Source organism: Sparassis crispa, assembly GCF_003851025.1.
Source record: "Sparassis crispa DNA, contig_000000F, whole genome shotgun sequence".
NCBI classification, from domain to species: Eukaryota; Fungi; Basidiomycota; class Agaricomycetes; order Polyporales; family Sparassidaceae; genus Sparassis; species Sparassis crispa.
This window is the reverse complement of record NW_020939747.1, coordinates 3,683,824-3,709,702: the sequence shown is the minus strand read 5'-3', so window position 1 is coordinate 3,709,702 and position 25,879 is coordinate 3,683,824. Positions and strand designations below refer to the sequence as shown.

The window sequence follows — 25,879 nt, the reverse complement described above, 5'->3', positions numbered from 1 at the left end:
TGCAAGTCGTGCATTGACCGGCGATGTGCTTCTAGCACCTTTTCATGCATGTCAGGTTTCACTAGCTGAGCTATGTCCGACGATTGTGCGTTAGGTTCGACGCAAACCCCTCTGACACGCAGAACGCGGACGGTCTTAATATGAGACTGCTATGTGCGTCTGTACTTCTCGTAGACATATTGGGACGATATTACAGGTTTTCCAAAAACCTTGACGTCGCACCATTTTTTTTCATTTTGCTTATGAGCTCCGGAATCCCTGAACGTCCTTATGAGGCATGAGTCATATGGCAATTAATGCGACGGAAAACATAATTTTCATTGCAACCTACGTAAGTACAAGAAAAGGGATAGTCTGGTAGTCAAGGTGCAAAATACCCAAGAACACTGATGGTACGCTCCTATAATTCGTGGATACTCTATGGATGCATCACATACCTGAGTAGAGCCCTCAACGGAGCGATAACAGCTTCCGAGAACCAGGGGGGAAAATGGTGCACGTCGACTTCAAGGCTTTATGGAAATAGGTTTTCCCTGGCATGGCCAGCCGATTCAGAAGCTCCACCAGTTGCCGGTCTTTTACCGTCTGTGGTGTCTCACAACATGTCAACTTAATGCACAGATGTTTCCTTATCCTTGTACGGCGCACATATGTGTAAACGCTCAAAAGAATTGATATTTATTTCGCGCCGAAGACATGTGGTGTTTTACGGCGCTCCGAGTCCGAAGCCGAAGTTTCGCAACATATTACCATTGTGGTTGTATTAAAATTGGAACTTCATGTAACCCACACCTCCAGCGCGAGTTTGACGGAAGGTGGAACGCTACAGAGACCGTCTGTACTCCCACCATGTCGCAACAGCAGAAGTACCCCTTCTGGTGAGCTCAAAGGTCCATTCTTGTCATCGGCGCTCATGGTCCACATCTCGGTAGGCTTGGAGGTTAGTTCGTACGATGTTGTCGAGCGAGCAGATTTTGTCCTGACTGTCCGAGCGCAATAATTGCAGGAGTCGGCGCTTCTAGTACGTTGTCCCTAGTTTTGAAGCTATGGAGTTGACTAACTCGCTCCCTGCAGTGGCCGCAAGCTGCACGCATCCGCTGGACCTCACAAAAGTGTGAGTTACCAGTGCCACGTCGGTCTCCCCACGGTTTTCATCTCTCAAGCCCTCTTAACGCTTTAATCTAGTCGAATGCAGACATTACCCCCGGTTGCAGTGAAACGCCCTTCCACATTTTCTGTCATCCGCACGACTGTGGCTGAGGGAGGCTTCCGGAGTCTGTACACCGGCCTGACAGCTTCTCTCATGCGACAGATGTCCTATTCACTCATTAGGTTAGGTAGTTACGAGAGTCTAAAAGCGCGTTTGTCACAACATGGGCATGCATCAACTGGGCAACTCTTGTTGGCCGCTATGTTGGCCGGAGGAATGGGTGGCGTAGCGGGTAACCCCGCTGGTGAGTGTTCTTATTTATCAAATGATTTTCTCTCTCAGGATGGCACACAGATATCCTGCTAGTCAGAATGACGAGTGACTCGATTCGACCGCCTGAACGAAGATACAATTACTCTAATGCACTGAGTGGTCTGGTAGCGCTAATCAAGAAGGAAGGTGCGAGGGGGTTATTCCGAGGGCTGGGGACAAACACAGTGAGCCAAGAAAAAATGTAGACATGGTGGTTCACGTATCAGGCAATTAGACACGAGCTGTCTTGATGAACGTACGTGTCCAAGTTGAATTGAATACTCGTGGCTAATTGCAATGTCCCAGGGTTCTCAAGTAGGATCGTGAGTCGGTCTAATTTGCAACGATAAAACTGCGCCGCTAATTACGCAATAGCTATGATTTCTTCAAGTCCACATTATTGCGACATCCAATACCCATAATCGAATACCATTTCCGCGACAGCCTTTTGCTGCATACTGTTTCAAGTCTTCTAGCAGGAACTGTTGCAACGAGTCAGCAGTCATACTTTGTCCCATGGTAGTTATTGAATTGATGCCCCACCTTCAGCTGTTTGTGCTCCAGCGGATGTGCTCAGGTCTCGAGTCATGTCGGCGGTGAGTGTAAAGCGGTCGCAGACGATCTTGACTATTCATCGTGACTCTGACCAGTCCGGTAAATCGAGTCCTGTGGAGGTGTTGAAGACATCGTTGCAGCACGAGGGCCCGAGGTTCCTTTTCAAAGGCTGGACGCCGGCGTTCATCCGTCTCGGACCAAACACCGTTCTCATGTTTGTCTTCTTCGAGGTACGTCCATTCTCCGTGAACGCTTGTGTGCACTAGCTGTTTTGCTAACGACGTGCGGGCAAGCAGCAATTGAAGCATGCTTGGCGCACGCTGTACCCAACAGTGTAATCTGGTGTCCACTTTCTTTCATATTGTAGTAGACATTTATTTACCTTCCACTGACATAGTGATGGACTCAGGTTACTCGTATAAGCCTCAATTTGTCTAGACATACCCACTAGATTGGATTCGGTTCTATGTAGATGCGATTGGTGTGTCGTAAATTATCAGACTGGCTTTGCAAAGTAGACATCTAGTCTGTTCCCTGTCCATGGATGTCAATCTATGCTCGGCTTGAAGCTTGAGCCCCAGTCAAAAACCCGTATGTCTGGAACGGATACAAACGACGACAAGCGGAATAAGTCGGAGGAGATCTAAGCTTATAGAAGATGCGACAGACTCGGCGCTTATATGTGACTTGACATCGTCTTCTCAGCCTGTTTTTAGCAGCGCGTTTTTGAATCACTAGTCATGTAAAGTTTCTCTGTCCTGGAACAAAGTGTCCCAGATGCTAGGACCATGACATAATCCCGGAGAGCACACCGACACGTCCGAAAGTATTACTCTAGTCTCGCTAGCCCTCCTACTGTCAGTGCAGTCGACGCGCCATCGACATGTCCCACCTCGTCTCTCGACTACTATAGTACCTTCAATATTACTTCAGTTTTCTGCTCTAACCGTGCTGAGTCTTCCACGCTAGATTCACCACTGCCAGAAACTCAGTCTAACGCCTCGTCTTCGTCCGCCGACATAGATGCCACGCTGGCAATTCAATCATCCATGCTAGATTCTCGGCTGCCCGAACATCAGCCTCACGCCTCGTCTTCCGAGTCCGCCAACGTGGACGTCTCAGGTGATGGTGCGTACAACTAATTCTATTACCGATCTCATTATTCTATTCTATTCTATCATTTAGATCCTACTCAATTGCGACCAGATAGTACTGTCCCCAGCACATCCGTTGTAGCCCTGCACACGACGCACGTAGATGCACAAAGCATTCCACTAGTCGTGGTCTGTGGCTCACATCCTCACGCTCGCGTTTATCTTCTCATACTCACATCTATTTGCGTAACCAGCCTTTCGATCCACTGTATGTACCTCCTCTCTTTGGGGAGCATCTCACTCACTGTCTGATGGTTCTACAGTGCTGATGAGTTCGATCCACCTACTCCTTACTCTCTCCCCACCCAGTCCAAAACTACGAGTGCAAGTGGTACGGCCGGTACGGGTGTAGCACCTGCCGATAGTGATCTCAGAGCGACCGCTGCGGATGCACCTGCAAAGCCGAAGCGCAAATCACCCAAGATGAAAGCGAACAAGTCTAATGATGCATCGTACGTGACATTGGTTATGCCTGTTTGCCCATGCTCACTGCCAATCTCTCTCCCACAAGTAATTTGTTTGCCATCGACTGGCTCCCAACGAATCAAGGGAAATCACGCGACGAATTCAGCGCTGCTTGGGCAGCTGTAGATGCAGAAACCAGGAAGGTAATGCAATGTACTATGGTATTCTTCCTTACTCATTCTTGTCGCTGCATGCAGAAATACGAGGTTCTCAGTGCGACCAAGAAGACTGCTGCAAAGATGGAGGAGGCTGCAAAAAGAAAGGCTAGTAGAGCGACCAAGGCCACTAATAAATCGAATGCGAACATCGCAGGTGCCTCTCAAGCGACTTAGGTATTTTTCCGTGTTTCTCTTTCGAACCGTACTGATGTCGATGCCCAGGGTTGTGGCTGGGTATCCGAATTCTGTTGCATGTGGAGGCGGGCAGCACGGGTGACAGTTGTGGGGCGTGGAGCACGTTGCAGAGGGGGAGCGAGGCGAGTGCGGTGCAGGGCGCAGGGCGCAGGGTGCAGGGTGCAGGGCGCGGGGCGCAGGGGCGGGGGCGGGGGCGAGCACGAGCACGACGGGGCGGGCGCTGGCTTACTCGGACAGCAACGGACGATATCGAAGGACAACGGACCTCATCTCAGTCTATCGAAGACTATCGATGTGTAGCTAAAGGGAACGGAGTGTATTCTACGGGTCGAGGATGAATCTGGTTGACATCGGACAGTTATATACCTGGGCCTAACGGTTTCGAAACGCGCATACAGAGCATATTTCTGCTCCTTTTTTCTTTGAAGCTGTCCGCTCTCAAAATAAAATAGTCCACTTTTCGAACCAAAACGGAGTATTTCTACGTCTTAATATTTATTCCTTTCTCGTCCTTTCTCGTCATACAGGTTTTTGACTGGGCTTGAAGCTTGAAGCTTGAAGTCCAAAGTTAATCCCCGGTTGTGAATGTGACCGTTTGTCACTGTGAAGCGTCAGAGGAGGTTGGGTCAGCACAATACTTAACTATTCTTGACACTCAATCGATCAAGCTCAAGCCCAGTCAAAAACCTGTATGACGAGAAAGGACGAGAAAGGAATAAATATTAAGACGTAGAAATACTCCGTTTTGGTTCGAAAAGTGGACTATTTTATTTTGAGAGCGGACAGCTTCAAAGAAAAAAGGAGCAGAAATATGCTCTGTATGCGCGTTTCGAAACCGTTAGGCCCAGGTATATAACTGTCCGATGTCAACCAGATTCATCCTTGACCCGTAGAATACACTCCGTTCCCTTTAGCTACACATCGATAGTCTTCGATAGACTGAGATGAGGTCCGTTGTCCTTCGATATCGTCCGTTGCTGTCCGAGTAAGCCAGCGCCCGCCCCGTCGTGCTCGTGCTCGCCCCCGCCCCCGCCCCTGCGCCCCGCGCCCTGCACCCTGCACCCTGCGCCCTGCGCCCTGCACCGCACTCGCCTCGCTCCCCCTCTGCAACGTGCTCCACGCCCCACAACTGTCACCCGTGCTGCCCGCCTCCACATGCAACAGAATTCGGATACCCAGCCACAACCCTGGGCATCGACATCAGTACGGTTCGAAAGAGAAACACGGAAAAATACCTAAGTCGCTTGAGAGGCACCTGCGATGTTCGCATTCGATTTATTAGTGGCCTTGGTCGCTCTACTAGCCTTTCTTTTTGCAGCCTCCTCCATCTTTGCAGCAGTCTTCTTGGTCGCACTGAGAACCTCGTATTTCTGCATGCAGCGACAAGAATGAGTAAGGAAGAATACCATAGTACATTGCATTACCTTCCTGGTTTCTGCATCTACAGCTGCCCAAGCAGCGCTGAATTCGTCGCGTGATTTCCCTTGATTCGTTGGGAGCCAGTCGATGGCAAACAAATTACTTGTGGGAGAGAGATTGGCAGTGAGCATGGGCAAACAGGCATAACCAATGTCACGTACGATGCATCATTAGACTTGTTCGCTTTCATCTTGGGTGATTTGCGCTTCAGCTTTGCAGGTGCATCCGCAGCGGTCGCTCTGAGATCACTATCGGCAGGTGCTACACCCGTACCGGCCGTACCACTTGCACTCGTAGTTTTGGACTGGGTGGGGAGAGAGTAAGGAGTAGGTGGATCGAACTCATCAGCACTGTAGAACCATCAGACAGTGAGTGAGATGCTCCCCAAAGAGAGGAGGTACATACAGTGGATCGAAAGGCTGGTTACGCAAATAGATGTGAGTATGAGAAGATAAACGCGAGCGTGAGGATGTGAGCCACAGACCACGACTAGTGGAATGCTTTGTGCATCTACGTGCGTCGTGTGCAGGGCTACAACGGATGTGCTGGGGACAGTACTATCTGGTCGCAATTGAGTAGGATCTAAATGATAGAATAGAATAGAATAATGAGATCGGTAATAGAATTAGTTGTACGCACCATCACCTGAGACGTCCACGTTGGCGGACTCGGAAGACGAGGCGTGAGGCTGATGTTCGGGCAGCCGAGAATCTAGCATGGATGATTGAATTGCCAGCGTGGCATCTATGTCGGCGGACGAAGACGAGGCGTTAGACTGAGTTTCTGGCAGTGGTGAATCTAGCGTGGAAGACTCAGCACGGTTAGAGCAGAAAACTGAAGTAATATTGAAGGTACTATAGTAGTCGAGAGACGAGGTGGGACATGTCGATGGCGCGTCGACTGCACTGACAGTAGGAGGGCTAGCGAGACTAGAGTAATACTTTCGGACGTGTCGGTGTGCTCTCCAGGATTATGTCATGGTCCTAGCATCTGGGACACTTTGTTCCAGGACAGAGAAACTTTACATGACTAGTGATTCAAAAACGCGCTGCTAAAAACAGGCTGAGAAGACGATGTCAAGTCACATATAAGCGCCGAGTCTGTCGCATCTTCTATAAGCTTAGATCTCCTCCGACTTATTCCGCTTGTCGTCGTTTGTATCCGTTCCAGACATACGGGTTTTTGACTGGGCTTCAAGCTTCAACTTGAAGTTTTCATGCAGCACTGTGCCGTCCTCAACCTCGCAATCACTGCTACATCATTGATTCTGGAGGTTCTTGAAAGCATTTATCAGGCTGTGTCTGTCAAATGTCTTGCTCCTGACTGAATTGACAAACATCCTCGAAACACAAAGAGTTATCACAGCTGTGGTCATCACATCTAAGGTTAAATCTACTGTACAGTTTCATCAGCATTGTGCTCGGTAGCTGAGCTACGGAGTGGAGCACGGCTCACTAAGATAGCACATTCGCCGTGCAATGTAGAGTGCTAGTCTTGCGGGTTGGGGAGAGGTGGATTCCGGCGGCGGCTCAAGCTCGGAACAGGCTGCAATAGGCGCCTCACAGGACTGCGACGGCCCGAGAAGTCAGCGGGCGACCGGCAGCGGAGGGGCGAAATGCGAGGGGAGCCTGAGCGGAGAGAATCGCGGAATCCAACTCGAGCGTGAAGCGGCGGAAAGTCGTTGAGAACACGGCTAACCACCGCTAGGACGCTTGAATCAACAAGGGGAGGTGGGTGGGATGAAAACGAGTGAGAGGCTGTAGGTGCAGGAGGAACAGACTGGCGCTTACGGCGCCTATTCCTCCGCCTTCAGCCTCTCGCTTAGTAAGCACTAGTTTGACTTAGCGCTCGCGAGCTGGCTGCTAAGCCAAACTCCACTCTCCCTATTTCTCAGTGGCGCAGCGGACCTGGTCTCTCAGTTTGTCAATGCGCGGTCGAACTCTCGGCGGTGGGCTACCGCGAAGATGGATGTGTTACTCTGCTAGTGGTGCACGCAGATTCACTATATTATCCGTCATGACTACACTGGCAACCACTGGCTTCTCTTGTGGGAGTTCGGACGAAACATCAAAATTTCGTTGGTTGCGGTCAACATGTCTCATGCACTCGATTCGTCCGAGAGCGATGACACTGGACACCCCTTGGTGCCACTTTATTTTACAAGTTGAACGTGTTCTTGAGAAAATCCTTTCCTCTACCCGTCTCCCTTGCCGCCTATCGATGGGCAGTTTGCTGGGTTTGGGCCCTGAGGCAACACTACGCGATCAATGCAGAGGGTGCTAGTGTGCTGTATTGACACTGCTAACTGAATAATTGGGGCAAGCCCGTGCCAAATATTTCCGGTAGCATGTGGTCACACGGTGAGAATCGATGATTGGCAAACCGGCGGCCTACATGCAGCAAGATCGTAAAATTCCGACCACTTTGGTGTGCATGGTGAGCAGCTCACTTCTTCGGTGAAATGTAGTTTCATGACATTCGTCTTGTTGGCGGAATAATATCTTCCGAGACCATACCTGTATTTAGAACGATTTTCCCCTTCGTTTCTTCAGACGCGTGCCTCTGGAATTGTACCTACCAAGTCGTTCACTAATTATTGAAGTCTGACGCTGAGGAAGGCGCCGTAGTAACTCGATGATGGTTAGCAAGAGCCACGATACCATGACGAAGCTGCAGCGTGAAACGATTTACGGTGTGTCTGTTTCCATTTTTCAAATTCATCACCCACTCGGTTCCATTTTCCTTCCATACCGCTGGCCTCTTATAAAGTACGACTCGGAAGGTTGTGCGCATTTATTGATTCTCATGCTGTGGCTCCAGATCTTTTTTTGAGGTGACTTTCGCCGTACATGCTTTAATACAGTCACGCCGGTCCTTCAATATTCAATCCCAATGCGCGTCAACATATCTTTCATTCACTTCTGAGAGCTTCCAGCTCACGTGTCTGCCCTGACGCGTAGTCAGCTCATACCGAATTTAGCCGCGTTTCTTCTAAAATCTCGATAATCCGCATCCATAACATAACACGATCCTCTCAATAATTGCGCAAGATGTATGTCCGGTTATCTATGTTGCTGCGAGAAGCCCACGATGTATCAAGATGGTTTCACGGCGGCACTTTCCCAGGTACGTGTTGGAAATGAAACCTTTTCACTTGGACATCTTCCCTGTGGCGCTTTACAATGTTCCGGATCAAAGAGAGGCCCCTCAGCGAATATGATGGTTATTCTATTCTACGCTGTAATCTTTGAAGACTTATGTTAGCTATGATCGCTTGTGAATGCTGACTCTCGGATTGCTGTCTGAAGTAGACCGTCCGTTCATGTACGTCCCAGGAGCCCGCAGACTTCTCATGTTCTTCGTCCCAGTGGACTTCACGTGTCGTGTGGTACTAAGTGTCAGCACCAATTTTTTCTTTTCCACTAGTGCATTGAACGGTGCTGAGGCGAGTACTTCACAGTTTATCCGATAGCTTCGTACCCTCGTAGGATATGTCCGTTCCGCAGGAACGGCAATGGTTGCAGGCTATCGGTCTTTCAAGCTCATGTACCCACCGAAATCAGACTATGCGGATGAGGTTGTGATACAGGTGACATCGTGATCGAATACTTATTGGCTCCTCCTCCAGATCAAGTAGTGAGTAGCTAAGCTCTCGAGACGAATTGGCAGAGCTCATCGCATTGGGAAACATTCAGCAACGGCCCTTTTAGTATCTAGGTCACAATAGAAGCTTGCCACAAGCAATATTCCATGAAGGGGAGGCTGATGCGATGCCTGTGCCTCCGACTCTGCCCGTGTCACGTTACTCCCACTGATATGACATGGACCCAAGTTACACCCGCCCGTGACTCGTCTTCTCATTGAGACACCACGGTCTGTCCTGGGAGCTTGACGTGATGGGTATGCGGGCGCGGTGGCGTTAACTGACGAAGCGGAACGCGGACCGACTGCTGGAGGTACTTATCTGAACACATGACAGAAGCCGCGCTGCCAATCATATCCTTCAGAAGGTCTACCCCGCGTTTTGTCTAGACGCAGCCGAGCTCCTTGTTCATCATTCGTTGGTTTTAAACGCCGGTTGGCATCTTGCCTTGCTCAGGTCCACTGAGAACAAATCACGGGATGCCGTTAGTAACCTGCTTCCGGAACAGGTGCTCGTCGACGGCGTAGCATTGACGCCTATACTGGCTGTCCCTCTCCCAGACTTGCGGGAGCCAATTGAAGTGCGACGGACCCGATGAAAGTCGTTGATGGAGAGGCGGTTGGTAAGTATCACCTGGTCAAGTCTTGAGTGACGTGCGATGATTTACTGTATTGATTATTGAGGTGAAGACACTTGACCTGTACTGCCGTCAGACCCACTTTAAAAGCGGGGCCCCAGGACATTACACCTTATCTCAGAATCCCTTTCTCGCTACCCACTGCCACTCAGACGGACGTTTCAGGGTTATTCATGTATTCTACCATGCAGCCAATCAAGTTGTTTCTCAACCGGAGGTTCAATGTTCGCCCCCTCCATTTCCATATTGCCTGCATTCTGGATACTCATAGTGATTTTTTTAGCGATCTGTCTCCTGTGCGACCGATAGTCGTCCGTCAATTGACTCGTTTGACTCGAACGAGTATGTCATCCAACTAGTATGTCGCGTACTGCTCGGTCAGTCTTCTTGCTATGAGCTAATTTAGATTTTTCAGCCCGTGAGCCTCATCCCCAAGTTGGCGTCGCAATCTGTGACACCGCAAGCAGGCAGTTTACAGCGCGTACGTACACCATTGCACCATGTTGCTGTGTCTGTGCTTATGTTGAATTAGGCCCAAATGATGGATGAAGAGGACTGTGCTTGGGGACGACCAAGTAAGAAGAACCAAGGAAGACGCCATTGAAAACTCTTGCTTTGGCCCTGCAGTGCTACGAAGTGTTTTCCCTAGGATACCCTGCACCCAGTTATGCTATTGTATTATACTGTACTTGTATTGGCTATCAATGTTTATTTCACTATTCATGACTGTCATTCCGTTGCTGGATTGAAGACGTGCCAGAACCGGCTTGGACAATGCTTTAAGATTTGCTTCTACACACGAGACTGGGAGTTGGACACTGCCGTCGTCAAGGAAATGTTCGCAAAAGCCTCCAGCCTGGCGCCGCAGAGACCACGGAAACCTACATGATAGTACATCAAGAAATGTTACATGTGCACTAGATTACTTCCTGTGCATTCCGTCGAAACAATTCAAATGGCCATGAGCGAGACGTTCACAACCTGGCTTGTCGCAGGACATATGGAGAGAATTTCCGGGATTTGACTTGATCCACATCCGCCATGGTGACGGGCCTGCACTCATACGCATGGTTGTATCCGAGCCTTGGATACCGAGCAGAATTAGCACATTTTCAGAAAGAATTGCGTTGATCAGAACGTACCTGTCTCTTCCATCCTTCCCGCCAGCCTTGAAGAATTCAGGGCGACGAAGAAGACTGCAAACCACCGCGCCACCAAGACCGATGTTGTGCACCATGCCGTACTTGCCCCGCTTATCAGCTGTATCGAAAAGGCCTGGAGCCTGCATCGGGCCTGCCCCTAGATATTGACAGCGTCTAAATGGGGCTCAGCCTAGAAAACAAAAGTGGCTTACATTCGCGCAATTGCACTAGGAACACGTTGTGAGAATTAGTGTATGCATATGAGAAGAAAAGGTGAACGAACTGGTTATATAGAAATGCATTCCTAGTCCCGTAGCGCCCAAAGGGTGACCTTTCGCTTCCAGGCCCCCGCTAGGGTTGACGACGAACTTGCCACCAAACTGGCCGATATTTGACATGAGACTTCAGTGCTGACCATGAAATACCTACACGTACAGTATTGTCCCCGCGCTCAACAAGCTTGTGCGCCTCGCCTGGAGCACACAGTCCCAGTGCGTCGTATGTTATGAGCTGAAGAACATCTCGGTCATGAATATTTACGTTAGAGCACTTAGATCACACCTCGTTGGCCGCGAAACAATCATGAAGTTCTACAACTCCAACCTGCTCTCTTCCTTCGCCCTCGTTGAAACCTGCCGCCGCAAAGACTTGATTGGCACAACTTTTGGTCATACCATAGCCAACGACTTCCATGGCACTCCTGCTTTCGAATGTTGCAGGTTCATCAGTTGTCAGAGCCTGCGCCACAATCTCTATCGCTTGATTTTCCAGGCCATGAGAAAGAACAAAGTCCTCCGAGGCGACAATGCAGCATGCAGCACCGTCCTGGATTTAGATCTAAATAACCACGGAAGAAATCGAGAAGATTTTCATACCGATGTCGGGCTGCACATGAATTTCGTTAACTGGCTGCATATTTTCGGAGCGGCCAAGACCTGTTCTACCGTCCAACCATCACGAAATTGTGAATAAGGATTGTTGAGAGAGTGCTTGTGGTTTTTGGACGCTAACAGCAATAGATCTCGATCAAATTAAAGGCCATAATCAACGCCACTCCATTCTCACCAATTTGGGCAAGATGTTCAATAGTTCCGCCATACTTGTCGAAGTATTCTTGAGCGCCATTGGCAAACATCCTTGGTGCATCAGGTCCGAAATTCGCGCCGCTGCTGAGGTCCTCCTCGAGTTCCTGTGTCCTCTCATTCAACAGCTTCAATGGAGACGGTCTGTCCGGGAAGTGAGTCCCAAGGCTCCCTCGCGCCATGCGTTCAAAACCAAGAGCGAGAACACAGTTCGCCAGACCTGACTTCACCAAATTGTTTGCATGGTAGAGGGCAACGCTTCCCGTAGAACAGTTATTGTTGACGTTGGTGATGGGGATGCCGGTCATGCCAAGGTTATAGAGTGCTCTCTGAAAACCCGGGTTTCAGTATTCCCAGGTTGACAGCAATTTATCCGATAACGTTCTTACTTGTCCGCTGGTAGAGTCACCATAACAATAACCGACGAAGGCGGCCTCAACTGCGTCATAAGTGATGCCTGAGTTTCATGCATTAGCCCATATATCAGTGCAATGAATAATCATGAAGGACCTGCGTCCAGCAACGCCTTCGTTCCGGCTTCTAAACCCATCTATGAAACAACAATCAGCGATTTCTGGATGTCAAGCCGCCTGGTTTATTACATCCTCTGTCGTTCTTGTGCCTCTGGGCTGTCCAACGACGATCTCAGAAGTTGCGCCACTGTAATACAAGTACGCCCACCTTTATAAACGCGGTACATCCTGCCCCAACTATGAATGATCTTCGTCCCCCGAATGACATGTTTACCACCGTGACGTCGAAAGAAATAATGAAATGGCTGTGATTTCACGCTCGCTGCATGCGGAGATAAGCTTGGTCGGCCCAGAAGTGTGACGACCGCGTCTTTTAAGTAGTCGCCAGTCAACACAAGGGTCACTGGGACTCCTGTGTGGTGACAAACTTCGGAAGACAATGTGATTGTGACGGTGAACATGTACCCCGCACGCCAGAACATTTACCCTCGGCTTCCCCGCGGCCGGTTACTTACTACATACTTAGTCCTGTCAGATTGGTCTTTGCACGAACGGTCAAGCTTTGAACGCCAGCAGTCAGCTGAGCCTTATTCTCTGCAGACATGTCCAGCCTTCCTCCAGTACTCTATCACTATTTCTCCACACCTCTTCCATACGCACGGACATTAGCTTTGCAAGAACAACTTCATGCCATCCAGCTACAGCATCGGCGCTCCTCCGGAACACATCGAGACATTCTACTCCTGCTACAGCACCGCCCAGTGTATACTGCGGGACGACGCCAAGTTTCCACATCTCCTGAGGTGGAAGTCGAGGCAAAACGTCTCCGAGGTATAGGGGCCGACTTCGTCAACACTCTGCGGGGTGGAGAGACCACGTATCACGGTCCCGGTCAAATCGTTGGGTATCCACTCTTGGATCTTGGGAGATGGTCACCACCGATGGGTATTCGATCGTACATCTGCAATATGCAGAAGATGCTGCAGACACACTTGTTGGAAGCGCACGGTATTCGCTACATTTCGAGCGAGCATACTGGCGTGTTCTTGGATGAACAGACAAAGATTGCCAGCATTGGAGTGCAGGTCAGACACAGGTTTACGAGCCACGGGTTCTCCATGAATATCACACGGGAGCCATTAGCCTGGTTCGACAGAGTGGTTGCGTGTGGATTAGCTGATGTGAAGGCCGGATGCATCGCGGACGCCGTCAAGAAGGATAGTTCGACGATCACCGTTGAAGGGGAGATAGAGGGCTTGGTAGAACGGTTTGGGAGAGTGTTCCAGCGGGAGATGATAAAGATGGATGTGAACCTTGCAGGAATTGATTTGATGGGCGCTATACGGGCAGTGGAAGAGGATGCGGAGGGCGCAGGGGGCTGGTTGGCAGGACCGGCGCGATGATCTCTCAATCTTCCGCGTGGCAGAGTTGCAGAACGTCAGTACCGTGGTCCTGACTGTGTGTATCTCCGCATCACAGAAGAATCGGAGGAACTCAGATTAACATCGACTAACGGCCTGTTCTGGTTCTGATTGGTGGGTCACCAACCATCTCATCGTTCCTGTTGCACTGCAGAATACTTACCTTAGCATCAATATAGAACACTAACAGACGCTCAAAATAGGTCGCCAAGGGCCAAGCATGCTCTCCGCCGCGGGGTTGGCCTTTCACCCGGTGATGTTGACTCTATTCCCAGGAGAGAATTCTTGCACGGGAATCTGTGTACCCATCGCAGGTGAGCTCGGTCCTGTTTTCCGGGAATGAACACGTGGATATCCTTTTAGCAGTGCCGTTGGGCGACGAGCTGCAGCAAGCTCTGAGAGCGCGTGTAGCGAATGCGCTCCGGTGGGCAATCTAGGCGTCGCCGGCACTTTCCGTTCAGTCATCGGAATTCACCCTTACCTGCTCACCGCAAATTCACCCACATGTGCACGGTATCATCGTCATATCGTACCGGTGAACATTTTTTTTTGCGTTCAGGAGTCTCACGGATCATCACATGCAGCCACGACTCCACATCCTCATGTTCATCGTGTCCGCCCCGCTGTGGTGTCGTGGTTTTCTATGTCCACCGTTACTGGCTGCAATACTGAATAGCGGACAAAAGCACCGTTGGTCGATATTACATCGACGTCGTGCGATCAGAGTAGACCACTTCCCGCTTCTTCTTACGCGCACCACATGGTGGCGAAGAGCATGACATGCAGAACGATAGGCTCATTGAACGCCCGCGGCCAATGTGAGCGGACCAGCAGGTCAGATATATCCAGGGTAAGTCATCCGTATCGGTCATGCGCTTTCTCGTCCCACCGTTGTTCCCTCCATTCTGCAGCGCTGGCATTAACGCTGTGAACGGTACTCGTGCAACCTCTTCCGGACCCTCGGAGCGACGATATGCCTTGACTTACATGGAAATCTTCTGCGATTGTCCATGGCTGATGTCCATAGATGTGTATCTGAAACAGATCCGGACAACATGTTCAGACGAGAGGTTTCTGGTATTATTTTTCACCCCTGGTATAAAGATGGGTTGACTACCGAGATCGCACTTAGCTCGACACGACATTAGTTCTCGCTCTCCTTGTCATGTGGTCATCGGCAGCCTCCCTCCTTTTTCTGTCCTCTCTAGCATTTGACGTCCTTGCTCAGACATATAACCTTGACACCAGTTATGTCGGCCAGGATTTCTTAAACGACTTCACCTTTGAGGCTATCACTGACCCGACGGGGGGCAGAGTGTGAGTGTCGTGTCTCGTATCGAACGTGTCTGCATCCTTCTGTGTCGCATGTATCGATCACTGACGGTTGCTGGTTGGTGTTCAGCACATACGTGGACCAGGCTACTGCGCTTGCGGACAATCTGACCTATGTATCCAGAGATACTCTGATCATGCGTTGCGATGATACCACGGTCCTAACTTCCAGTGACCCTGGGAGAAACAGCGTCCGGATCAAGAGTTCCGCGTCGTACACCACCCACGTTGTGGTGTACGTTTTATGCTTCGTGCTTTTCCTCGGTCACTAATACTTTGTAAAGGTTCGATATAAGGCACATGCCGGAGGGATGTGGCACTTGGCCAGCCGCTTGGGAAACTAATGATGAGGACTGGCCAACGGACGGCGAAGTAGACATTGTAAGTGTTATATGACGGCCTACAAGTAATTATAGTTCATACATTCGCCGAAATTTGTTGTATTTGTATTTCAACAGTGAGTGCACCTGCTATCCGTTTGTGCCCGCAGCTCTGACATGCTACGGATTGTAGGATTGAAGGTGTGGACAACGTGACCCCAAATACTGTTTCCCTCCACGTCGGTACGAACTGCACCATGCCCGAGACACGCACAATGCTGGGGTGAGTCACATGACTCGGAGCTTAGATGAGGGTATTTATTCAAGCCCAGGACTGCTACCGCAAACAACTGCGACGTCAACACAGACGGTAACTCAGGATGCGGTGTGCAGAACCCATCTTCGAACAGCTTCGGCCCCGACTTCAACAGTGCAGGCGGTGGCTGGTATGCGATGGAGCGAACCAATAGCTACATCCAGGTGTGGTTCTGGTCGCGGACCGATGGTAGCGTTCCTTCGCAAGTATCAAGTGGAGCTGTAAGCTCGATCGACACATCTACTTGGGTGAGCACCTTAAGTTGCGTCAACTTAACTCAAACTGAGCGGGTTACTTCAGGGTGAGCCCACTGCGCTGTTTCCGGATACTTCATGCGATATCGCCGATTCTTTCGGGCCCAACAACATCATATTCGATCTGACGCTCTGTATGACCTTGCCATGATCGTACATGAATTGATGATTAATATTCGTTTACCAACAGGTGGAAGCTGGGCTGGTATCGCATCTGTCTACAGTGACGCAGGGTGCTCTAGCGATTGCGTCGGTAAGCCACGATTCATCATCTTATTCAACCAATACTGAGCTTGTCGAACTTCCGTAGACTATGTCAACAACAACCCTAGCGCTTTCACCAACGCTTACTGGGATGTCGCAGGTGTCTACGTTTACACGTAGTGCACCCTGGTGCTCCCTCTGGGGAGTCTCGCCTCACGCAGTCTTCACATCACGACAACTCATGACTTGTACGAAGTATTCGGATGCAGAAATCCCGCATTTGTATCAATATCCAGTGTATCCCGTATGCAAGCTACGTATCTGGGAATATACAATGTCTCACTAAGTAGCTAGATTGCCCGAGTGCCTGAGTGCTACTCGATGAGGTACTATTGATTTTATGCAGTGTCCGAAGTGGTGCATAACAGAGGTTGCGTAGATTTGCGTAGCTCCGAATCACAACGACACAAGAATCCATCAAGCCCTAGATCAAATAAGTACTCCGAGAAGTCAAATGCCGCAGGGGCCCGGGGCGCTGCCAAGGCAGCCTGCTTGAGAGTGGGCCATGACGGATCGACGAGGCCAATCTCGAAATCATCCCCTTCCTGTGTGATCGAGCGGTCCGTCAACTGTCCCAGCCCTGTAGCCGGAAGAACATACGTGAGGATCAGCATCTGGGAGGACTTCCCAATACAGCCATGGAAGACCTGCGGCAGTGATGTTGCTCGCCCATCCTGCAATGTTGGCGTTGCGGGTGGCAGTGGGGAGCGGGTCGCCTACTGGGCAATTGCTGTTCAAAGTGTCGTAATAGCATGAGCCCCTGAGTAAATAACATATTCAGACGTTGTTTTGATGCAGCAAGTTCTTGACGTAGTGCACAAACCGGAAGGTGCGACCTCGCACAGTACTTACCATTCCTCCATAATCAACTTCTTGCCCGCGGCTTGTGCCTGTTGGACGTATGACTGGATGGACTCCATGTAATAGTCGGTTACAGCATAAGCGTGAATTGAGATGACATCCAAAGCAGAGCAGCTTAGGAACCGGGCTGGACAGATTCACTCATCCAAGACTCTCCGCCAGTCATAACAATGATCTAACAAGCGCGACCAAACATAAATCATTGGCTCTACATGATCGAACAGAACGTTGCTTGACTCACTCCATGGTTGTTTCCGAGTTCGTTTCGAATCGTGGTAGCCCGGTCGCATTGCCTCTAAAGGACGGTGATAAGTATGCATCATGACAGCAGCGAGGCCAGGTTTTACCATTGCTGATTAGCTTCGATGAAAGATTGTCCCTGATCAGCACGACGAGAATGAGCTATGAATGCTATAAGATAGGCAGGACAAAAGCATACATCGCCAATCATCGCCTTGTTCTCAGCTTCGAACCCAAAGATGAAGTCGTTCAGCTCCTTCCACGGCTGTTCAGTCATAGTGTGAACATGATTCAGTATGTGCTGCAGACGGGCGTCGAAAGCTTGTTGGGCAGACGGATTTGTGTAGAAATCTGCGATGCCGTATGCAGCTCCGTATACGTCCCCGCCTTGCAGAGCATTGAAGCTGTGCATGGTGATCAAGAGCTGAAGGCCAGACTGCATTAATGCGACATGAGAGGGATCTGGAAGGCCAAAATTCATCACCTTTATGCCGAAATCACGAGCTACAAGCATAAAGTCGTCGAGCCGTTCTAATACAGTATCGTCATAGCAGGACGCTACACTGTCGCAGATTTGAGTAGGCTCCAGATCCGGAAAAGGATTTATTGGAGTGCCCTACGATATCCGGTGACTAAAATGAGGAGCATAAACGATGGGGAGAAGATATGTTTACCTTCTGATCTGTAGACTGGCCCCAAATCCAAACACGGAGTGCTTTCATTCCAGCACCTCGCAAGCCCCTGCAATGTTTTCTTCGAGTCAGCCACAGTGACATGAATTTCCTGTCCAACCATGTATGAACGAAGAGGAAACACACTCTAGTAGAGTCGTGGTCGAGTTTCGGTAGAGCCCGGCGGCATAATACAGGTTAGATCCTGCAAAGGAATTTGCTGCATATTTAACCTGGAAGCTGAAAAGGGATAGCACGGTGTACAACCAGAACGACGAGCTTTTGGACAAGATCATCGTGTCGAAGGGTTTCTTGCTACTAGTGTCCGCCTCCCTGTCTATATAACATTCTGAATCAACCAACTCACTTGACATTTGAAGCTTGAAAGCTTGATGTGTCACTCGAGGCTTCCGGTTTACTGTACATGGGATGACTCGCCCTTGATGCAAATAACATTGGCAGTAATACTTACTACTTACGCACGCATGATCGGATTGCTGCTTACAGAGTCCATGCTGTGTACACCTACCTAACGAACTTCGATTCCAGGGCCTCACGCGCACGTTTTGCGAGTGGATCAAAGTGCGTTGCAGGTGCAATGAGGGATACTTAAGCCGGGTGGGCAAGACTAACGGAACTATCACTTTGCGAGGACAACGCCACCGTGGCGCGAGGCTGTACTCTATGTCATTTTTGAATTGAACCGCATTCAATTACATAGAGCATACATAGCAGAATGGATCGATTTTGAGACAATTGGAGACCAATGGAAGAAAGAAAGGCTGTACAGCAAGCACACTCAAGCACATCGTGGGTCGTGAGCGGGATCTGCGTGGATGAACTTTCCGCCACCAAATCTGATCTGATCTATAATCGGAGGCTATCCCTTCAACGGACACCGTGACACACATGTGAGTTGTCCGCCGTATTTGACTTGAAGCTTGACCTCTCCCAGCGCAGGAACTTGTGATGCATCTGCTTGTCCTTGGTGCCACTGGTCCCTGCGGCGTTCAGCTTATCCAGGAGGCCCTTTCTACCTCGCATTCCGTCGTCATCTACGCCAGGTCACCCCAGAAACTCCCGGACAGCATTACCTCCCATTCCTCTGTCTTCGTCGTCAAAGGGGAGCTTGGAAACGTTGAGCTGTTGTCCCAGGCTATGGCGGGTGTCGACGCTGTACTTTCTGCGCTAGGGCCGGCTGTCAAATCTGGACCATTTCATCCCAGCGACACTCCTCTCGCACGAGCGTATGCCGCTATCATCGACGTGATGAAGAAGTGCGGTGTCAAGCGGCTGATCGCGTTGGGCACCGCCAGCATCAAGGATGACCGCGACAAGTTCAGTCTGGAGTTCGTGGCGCTGGTCAGTGGAGTGGCTCTCTTCGCCCGCAGCGCGTACAAAGACGTCGTCGCCATTGGAGAAACGATTCGTGCACAAGGTGACGGCCTGGAATGGACCATTGCACGGGTGCCCATTCTCACGCAGAACGAGAAGCGAGATGTCCTTGCCGGTTACATTGGGGACGGGACGACGAAGACAACATTGGCGAGGGCGGGGTTTGCGGCTTTCGTGATCAATGAGGTGGAGAAGAACGAATGGTGCGGAAAAGCTCCTCTTATTTCTTCCCCCTAGATACCCGAGTACATGTATGTGTATTGCATTCCGATATGACACCTTATTTCGAGTGATGTTGGAGGCTTTGAGTGATCACACACTAGCTGGAACTGTGTTGACAGAGTGACACATTCTGCAGGCTGACGTTGAAGTCGTGGTTCATGATCAAGGAATACCAGACGAATATCCCAGAAAATAAAACAGACTACGTATACTCAGGCTGCATCCGCCTAGGCGGCCCTAGTCCTGCATACACACAGTACTAGTCACCATTACTCAGCTGCGGGGGAACTTTGACTGCAGACAGGTTCCGGCCAGCTCTCTTCCAATAGTACTCGTCGCAGTCAACCACAACTTGCTGCACAGTAATACCACACAGACGGATGCGTCTCCTCATCCTGGGCGGAACTGGCCTCTGCGGTCACCTACTTATTAGAGATGCCCTTACTGCCTCTCATACAGTCGTCGTGTACGCGAGGTCTCCAGAGAAACTCTCAAACGATTTCGCTACCAACCCTGCCGTTACCGTCATCAAAGGAGACCTCACCGATGTCGATGGCTTGTCCAAGGCCATCGAGGGTGTCGATGCCGTAGTGTCCGCTTTGGGTCCCGATAAAGGCCATCCCAGCGGTACACCGCTCGCACACGCATACGCGACCATCATACCCTTGATGAAAAAGTACGGTGTAAAGCGCCTGATTGCTCTGGGTACTGCGAGCATCCGGGACGAGCACGACAAGTTCAGCCTCTCATACAGCGCGATGATCATCATGGTTTCGACCTTCGCTCGCAGCGCATACAAGGATATTATCGCCATCGGTGACACGATTCGTACGCAAGGAGATGACCTGACCTGGACGATCGTGAGGGTGGGAATCCTCACGAACGACGAGAAGAAAGATGTGGTTGCTGGCTATGTCGGGGACGGAAAGACACGGGCACACCTGGCGCGGGCTGCCTTTGCTGACTTTGTCATTGGAGAAGTTGAGAAGAACGAATGGTGTGGACAAGCACCCCTTATTTCTTCGCCTTGATTGTTCCTGTCGTTTAATGGCCCCGGTCGCCTGAATCAATCCCTTCGTCTCAGGTGAGGGTTGTCATTTTGTCCACCGATCGAGTCCTCAGCGCTCAGATCACACAGGAGTTCTTTAAAGCGCAGATCGTTTAATGGCTCTCGGGTTTGTAACCTGTACACATTTGGAATATCAACTTTAGCCCATGAATGCGGTCCTATCGAAGATGCATGTCCAAGTCCGGGGCAGGGTAATCTCGCCATCTAGGGCGAGATGGTACGGCGCGCTACTTCTGTCTGCTGAGTACCATGACAGTTTCCGAGTTGTCATGCTCATCCCATTTTCCGGTGAGGGGGCAGAACCGGCGCCTTGGAGGCTTAAGAGGTAGAACCACAGATTTCGAGCTTCACGCCACTAGGCTGGGTGGAGTAGCCAGGAACATGTACCGCCCCTGGGCAAGTTTTCCACCATGGTACAATGTACCTGCAGAACCTAGATACAAGAAATAGCAACGAAGTAACCGCGGAGAACTTGGCTGGAACGAGTCGGGTGAGTTTTTCCGAACGAACTCATCTTGCATTACAGGCACGTAGAAAGAACAACCTGGCAATTGCGAATCACGTTGCCATGCTTGCTCAGAGAGCACGAACGAACCCTCGGAGAAATACGATAGCGCAGCGGTCGAGATTGTCTGTTCCTCCAGATGCGAGTTGGATCGCCGGTAGCATGAGGTCAAGCAATACATGTCAAATAAGGCCTTCTGCGCCGGATGAAAATGTCAGGAAACAGCTTAGAAGCGTGTAAGCTTGCTAAGTACTTCTTAGAAACCTACCACCGAAGAGCTACAGGATGTTGGCATCCCCACAGACGTTATCACCCCGGCCCGATTCGCCTTCACTACGCCGTAGTTGTAGTCCTCGTTGACATTCGCCCGACTAGATTCTGAAGCTTTCGACAAGTTCTCATCGTGAGGTTCCCCTGACAGAGAACATTACGACTTCAGTACGGTGCGAGGATTCCACAGTACACTTGATACTTGCAGTAGCATAGATAAAACGAGCGTAAGTTTTGTCCGTTGAACATACGTAATTTACATATGCGCTGGGCGCAATGGTCCATCAGCTTGGATATCACACAAATATTACAAAGGTCCGCATGGTCTGTATATGGTACGGTTTGAAGTCCTGTGCAGAATACTCCTCGTCAATCGCCGCCGCGTCTACCGCCTCCACTTCCGCCGAGAACCCCAGGCCATATTATCGTCGTCCAGCATCTCAGCCTCAAAAAGGACCACCAGAAATCAGTGACTTCATGGTTGGAGAAGATGCCTATTACTCACAGTGGGTCTACATGAGAGGTACTCTGCCGATGCAAATCTTACTTGGGGAATCTGCATGGGTTGTGTTGGCTGTCAAATCTCGCATGAACACCCATATACATCTACGGATTTATAGGTAAGAAACTGACCAGTGACACAAGGTATGACTGCGAAGAGCCCTGGCTGGACATGGACGGACGGGGAACATCGACAGAAGACCGTAAGTCGACGGAGGAGCGGCTATCCATGGATGATCTCTGCATAGCACCACGATGAGCACATACTATTCATCGAGTCTGGGTACAGAGGTATATACAACGCAACGCACTTTTGTTTTGCGAGACACTTTGAAGAATGAGAGAGAAGGCATCGCTTGTTCACAGAAGTCGAGACTCTTAACGAGCGCAAATCGTAATGGAGGTGCAAGTGGAAAGACCGGAGGGCTGTCGAACAACTCGGATCATTCGACGACTGACCTTTATACAACGCTCATCCTTCGTTAAACTGCGGCCAGGTCAGGTGCAGGGCAGATAAGTCGTGTTCTCGATCCATCTGCCGAACTGCGCAGAACTCCAAGCTTCAGCAACGAGGAGAGCTAATTACGACCAACGTCCGACCAAGGTCATCGGACGAAGCATCAGGCAGTGTGTTCACTCCATGCCGGTCTCCATCCTATTTTTAGTGCAGCCAATCCGTTGTGTCCTATCGGTCATCCACTTCTCTTCGATACAGCAGATCGAGACGCTGTACTGTATCCGGACGGGGTTCGTTTACGATTGGACTTCTGGAGTTTCATTTCTGTGAGCTATTCTGCTCGGAAGCATGAAGGAGAGGATTCATAACCGATGTAAAAATTGCACCAGGTGTGCGCAGGCGCCTAACATTGAAAGTCAACGACAGCTATGCGAATATCACACGATGGAAGTGGAACAGAGAGGGCATGGTCGATTGGTCGGATTCGATTGGCGCCTGCTTCACGTAACATGACAGATCCTCTAAGGATCTGACTTCCGGTTGTCCCGTCCCGTCCGTGCCCGGAGTCAGGCCGTGCTATCCACGTGCACGACCGACGAGCGCTTCATCATTTTCTTTCCTTTCAGTTTTTGAGCTACTAGTCTACCACCGCCTTCTTGTCACGGTCACCTAGTACCCTGAAACTCATCCGTTCATCTCGCTCGTTCGACCCTGTCTGCACATCCCGCGTTGTACGCCAGCTTGGAGCCCTCTCTTCCGCTGCAATCGCTCGCTCGCGACGCACTGCTAGTGACCCCTTGCCGTCAATGGCATGAAGTTCGCGAATACCTTGGAGTCCACTGGGCGCACTCGCGCTGCCCGCTGGTATCTTTATAAAGGCTAAGGTATGATCAAAAGGCCAACTAACAACCCTCACACTCATTTGTGTATATCACCCGTTCGTTTCAAAGATGCCTGCTGAGCTTTTTCCTCCTCTGTTTGGTCGTACTCGCAACGGTGTCGACGACGAGTACGGTCATTTACCTTGGCTGCGTCAGATACGCAGAGCCCGCAATGTCGTTCTGAGCTTCCATGGTCAGCTGCGATGCTGGTTCTGGTGAGTTCGGTATGCTGTCTGATAATGCAGCGTTTGACTTGTGTTCAGGCCGGTGAGGGAGGATGGTGCCAGGGTGCCTCCGGATGATCTCATCACTCACCGCATCACTCACAATATGCTTGGGCCTGGTTGTCTGTGCTCCCGAGTTGAGAATGCTGACTTCACCAAGGCAGTGATTTTCTGCGTAGAAACTGGTCAATTGTCCGGGCAGTGGGTTGCGGCATGCGCTAACCACAAGTGCAAGTACTTTGGTATGTAACTAGCATATTTGCATCGGAGAGCTGTCCACTAACCGATGCCGCAGTTCGACTGGAGTCATTGTACACGAAGCCCGGCTTGCCGGTCACTCGCTATCCCCGTCGCAGTATGTCCAGCAGTTTCACGTTTTGATTACCTGCTTACTGTCCCTTGATAGCCATAAATAACCCTGCACCTCCCGTGGTTGTATGCGATCGCCCGCCTGAGATCCCGACTGAACCTAGCACCCCCACGACTCGTTCTACCCCCCGTTCGGTTCGAGGTGAGCCTTGTGTCCATGTCTCAAATCACTCTGCGGTCTGATGTACAAGTAGGTACTCGTCAACATGCGGCAGTGACAGAGCAAGCGAACAGATGTGCTGTTATGCAAGACGGTAAATACTTTCCATGTATCTCTTGTTGGTGAAGCTCAGTCATGCCTAGATGATGATGACCCAGTTGCCGTCATTCCAGTCCATCGTCCTGCACGCCACAATCCACTGGATGCAAGCCGGAGGCGTACACGTCGGTTGTGGCAGGGTAAGTTTCGTGCAGCACTCTCAATGAATCTGGCTTTGAATGTATGACTCAAGAGGAAGCTGATCCATTCCGAATCCCTTTGGCTGCGATCGCAGGGGCGGATGTGCAACATCGTTGGAGACCGTTACGTGAGTATTCTTGCCATACCCGTCGTGAGCTTGCTTTCTTACAGCCACATTGATCAGGGAACACTGATTCGACCACCATTCGTTCAGCTCCCGCACCTGCAACGCGCACCCTATCACCGAGCCCCTTCAGACAGCTCATGAAGCTGGATGATTTCGAAAACCCGGGGCTCACATTGCCCGAGTTCAAGAGGCTTTTCACCCGTTGCCAGTGTGGTCTTATCATGACTCACTCCTCGTACACCATTCACGAGTGCTCGTCCAAGGGTGTGGTCATAGACCTGACTCTTGATGAGTGAGGGCTTGTAGATCCTGATTTTTGACACCTTCCTTAGTCATTCTGTCCATGTCTGTCCCTACCGTAGTTAGCTTACCAGCAAGTTTAGTACATGTTATATTTACTCATTTACCACAATATACATATTCTTTGTTTTGCCGTAGGTCCGCAGGACACATACTTTTTTTCTCTATAAATTCTGCCCATAGTGTTCCGTCAGTCCGCCATCGATATTACACCACTCAATTCCTCCGAAGCATCAGCATCTCCAGCTAAACCGACAATGCTTGTGTCTCCAACGATCAAATTACAGCCTACGGGCGGTGAGATACCCTAGGTCGGGTTTGGTACTTGGAAACATTATGGTCAGAAGGCTTGACGCCGTCTACGAGGGTCTGAAAGTGGGCTACCGGCTGTTCAATTGTGCCTGCAGTTTGCATGCCTCTTCCTGTACCGCAACTGATGTAACTACGACAGATTATGGCAACGAAAAGGGGTGCAGCGCTGGACTGAAGCGCGACATCGACGAGGGCATCGTGAAGCGCGAAAAGGTCTGGGTCGTCTCTAAGCCGTGGAACGTCACTGACCCAAGCTGCAGAGTTCCACCCGTACAATGTGCAACTCCGGCTAGTTGAGTACGCGCATTCGTTGGGAATCGCCGTGACGGTTTACTCCTCGTTCGGTCCACTTGGCTTCCACGAGCTTAACATGAAGAAGGCACTCAACATGCAACCTCTGTTCATGCACCCGCCGATCACCACGCTCGTCGCTTCGCACGCGTGCATGCCCTCACAGATTGTGCTCCACTGGGCCACACAGCGCAGCATCGCGGTGATTCCCAAGTCCGATACCGTCCGTATGATGCGGGATAACATGTGCAACGTCGAAGTACACCTCAGCGAGGAGGAGATGCAGGAGATCGGCGAGCATGATAGAGGTTTGCGGTTCAACGAGCCAGCTGATGTGAGTTGCGTAGCTGTAGTCAGAGTGCAACTTCGTGTCGGGTTACGTTGGATGCACACCCCTCTGATAATGTCCATGCGGAACGCGGACAGCAGACTTGGTACAAGATTACCCACCTCGTTCGATCTCCGTGATTCAAGCTCAGGATGTGGGCCCGA

General features: G+C 50.5%; 14 protein-coding genes across 14 annotated transcripts; 10 read left to right on the top strand and 4 right to left on the bottom strand.

The window, feature by feature from the left end:
- Positions 1-849: 849 nt before the first annotated feature.
- SCP_0113860 (Mitochondrial dicarboxylate transporter) lies at positions 850-2,355 on the top strand (the record flags this gene model as incomplete). Its single annotated transcript, XM_027753609.1, has 12 exons — positions 850-878; positions 933-940; positions 1,007-1,021; positions 1,075-1,114; positions 1,186-1,454; positions 1,505-1,647; positions 1,698-1,718; positions 1,769-1,785; positions 1,838-1,956; positions 2,012-2,058; positions 2,113-2,247; positions 2,314-2,355. 12 exons carry the CDS (start codon positions 850-852, stop codon positions 2,353-2,355), a joined length of 885 nt encoding a protein of 294 aa, XP_027609410.1.
- A 711-nt stretch (positions 2,356-3,066) lies between these two features.
- Positions 3,067-3,968, top strand: SCP_0113850 (hypothetical protein; the record flags this gene model as incomplete). The annotated part of the gene is made up of 6 exons (XM_027753608.1): positions 3,067-3,145; positions 3,203-3,300; positions 3,366-3,379; positions 3,435-3,623; positions 3,683-3,779; positions 3,834-3,968. The coding sequence occupies 6 exons, from the start codon at positions 3,067-3,069 to the stop codon at positions 3,966-3,968; spliced, it is 612 nt and encodes a 203-aa protein (XP_027609409.1).
- Positions 3,969-5,224: 1,256 nt separating this feature from the next.
- Positions 5,225-6,126, bottom strand: SCP_0113840 (hypothetical protein; the record flags this gene model as incomplete). The annotated part of the gene is made up of 6 exons (XM_027753607.1): positions 5,225-5,359; positions 5,414-5,510; positions 5,570-5,758; positions 5,814-5,827; positions 5,893-5,990; positions 6,048-6,126. The coding sequence occupies 6 exons, from the start codon at positions 6,124-6,126 to the stop codon at positions 5,225-5,227; spliced, it is 612 nt and encodes a 203-aa protein (XP_027609408.1).
- Positions 6,127-9,861: 3,735 nt separating this feature from the next.
- SCP_0113830 (hypothetical protein) lies at positions 9,862-10,292 on the top strand (the record flags this gene model as incomplete). The annotated part of the gene is made up of 4 exons (XM_027753606.1): positions 9,862-9,912; positions 9,972-10,046; positions 10,104-10,169; positions 10,221-10,292. The coding sequence occupies 4 exons, from the start codon at positions 9,862-9,864 to the stop codon at positions 10,290-10,292; spliced, it is 264 nt and encodes an 87-aa protein (XP_027609407.1).
- A 370-nt stretch (positions 10,293-10,662) lies between these two features.
- SCP_0113820 (thiolase-like protein) lies at positions 10,663-12,653 on the bottom strand (the record flags this gene model as incomplete). Its single annotated transcript, XM_027753605.1, has 12 exons — positions 10,663-10,771; positions 10,831-10,987; positions 11,043-11,057; positions 11,114-11,210; positions 11,266-11,340; positions 11,392-11,655; positions 11,706-11,836; positions 11,896-12,241; positions 12,302-12,369; positions 12,423-12,462; positions 12,515-12,541; positions 12,594-12,653. The coding sequence occupies 12 exons, from the start codon at positions 12,651-12,653 to the stop codon at positions 10,663-10,665; spliced, it is 1,389 nt and encodes a 462-aa protein (XP_027609406.1).
- Positions 12,654-12,987: 334 nt separating this feature from the next.
- Positions 12,988-13,788, top strand: SCP_0113810 (Probable octanoyltransferase; the record flags this gene model as incomplete). Its single annotated transcript, XM_027753604.1, has 1 exon — positions 12,988-13,788. One exon carries the CDS (start codon positions 12,988-12,990, stop codon positions 13,786-13,788), a length of 801 nt encoding a protein of 266 aa, XP_027609405.1.
- Positions 13,789-14,971: 1,183 nt separating this feature from the next.
- On the top strand, positions 14,972-15,599 carry SCP_0113800 (hypothetical protein; the record flags this gene model as incomplete). The annotated part of the gene is made up of 4 exons (XM_027753603.1): positions 14,972-15,123; positions 15,209-15,373; positions 15,423-15,519; positions 15,597-15,599. The coding sequence occupies 4 exons, from the start codon at positions 14,972-14,974 to the stop codon at positions 15,597-15,599; spliced, it is 417 nt and encodes a 138-aa protein (XP_027609404.1).
- Positions 15,600-15,715: 116 nt separating this feature from the next.
- Positions 15,716-16,412, top strand: SCP_0113790 (hypothetical protein; the record flags this gene model as incomplete). The annotated part of the gene is made up of 5 exons (XM_027753602.1): positions 15,716-15,741; positions 15,791-16,022; positions 16,075-16,162; positions 16,219-16,281; positions 16,339-16,412. The coding sequence occupies 5 exons, from the start codon at positions 15,716-15,718 to the stop codon at positions 16,410-16,412; spliced, it is 483 nt and encodes a 160-aa protein (XP_027609403.1).
- A 218-nt stretch (positions 16,413-16,630) lies between these two features.
- On the bottom strand, positions 16,631-17,212 carry SCP_0113780 (hypothetical protein; the record flags this gene model as incomplete). The annotated part of the gene is made up of 3 exons (XM_027753601.1): positions 16,631-16,837; positions 16,893-17,052; positions 17,145-17,212. 3 exons carry the CDS (start codon positions 17,210-17,212, stop codon positions 16,631-16,633), a joined length of 435 nt encoding a protein of 144 aa, XP_027609402.1.
- Positions 17,213-19,033: 1,821 nt separating this feature from the next.
- On the top strand, positions 19,034-19,696 carry SCP_0113770 (NAD-P-binding protein; the record flags this gene model as incomplete). The annotated part of the gene is made up of 1 exon (XM_027753600.1): positions 19,034-19,696. One exon carries the CDS (start codon positions 19,034-19,036, stop codon positions 19,694-19,696), a length of 663 nt encoding a protein of 220 aa, XP_027609401.1.
- A 365-nt stretch (positions 19,697-20,061) lies between these two features.
- On the top strand, positions 20,062-20,712 carry SCP_0113760 (predicted protein; the record flags this gene model as incomplete). Its single annotated transcript, XM_027753599.1, has 1 exon — positions 20,062-20,712. One exon carries the CDS (start codon positions 20,062-20,064, stop codon positions 20,710-20,712), a length of 651 nt encoding a protein of 216 aa, XP_027609400.1.
- A 1,198-nt stretch (positions 20,713-21,910) lies between these two features.
- On the bottom strand, positions 21,911-22,379 carry SCP_0113750 (hypothetical protein; the record flags this gene model as incomplete). The annotated part of the gene is made up of 4 exons (XM_027753598.1): positions 21,911-21,970; positions 22,031-22,099; positions 22,159-22,266; positions 22,338-22,379. 4 exons carry the CDS (start codon positions 22,377-22,379, stop codon positions 21,911-21,913), a joined length of 279 nt encoding a protein of 92 aa, XP_027609399.1.
- A 1,054-nt stretch (positions 22,380-23,433) lies between these two features.
- Positions 23,434-24,780, top strand: SCP_0113740 (hypothetical protein; the record flags this gene model as incomplete). The annotated part of the gene is made up of 8 exons (XM_027753597.1): positions 23,434-23,579; positions 23,628-23,830; positions 23,884-23,943; positions 23,995-24,099; positions 24,152-24,211; positions 24,261-24,356; positions 24,410-24,484; positions 24,542-24,780. The coding sequence occupies 8 exons, from the start codon at positions 23,434-23,436 to the stop codon at positions 24,778-24,780; spliced, it is 984 nt and encodes a 327-aa protein (XP_027609398.1).
- A 340-nt stretch (positions 24,781-25,120) lies between these two features.
- Positions 25,121-25,855, top strand: SCP_0113730 (hypothetical protein; the record flags this gene model as incomplete). Its single annotated transcript, XM_027753596.1, has 4 exons — positions 25,121-25,181; positions 25,236-25,309; positions 25,359-25,721; positions 25,814-25,855. The coding sequence occupies 4 exons, from the start codon at positions 25,121-25,123 to the stop codon at positions 25,853-25,855; spliced, it is 540 nt and encodes a 179-aa protein (XP_027609397.1).
- Positions 25,856-25,879: the final 24 nt, after the last annotated feature.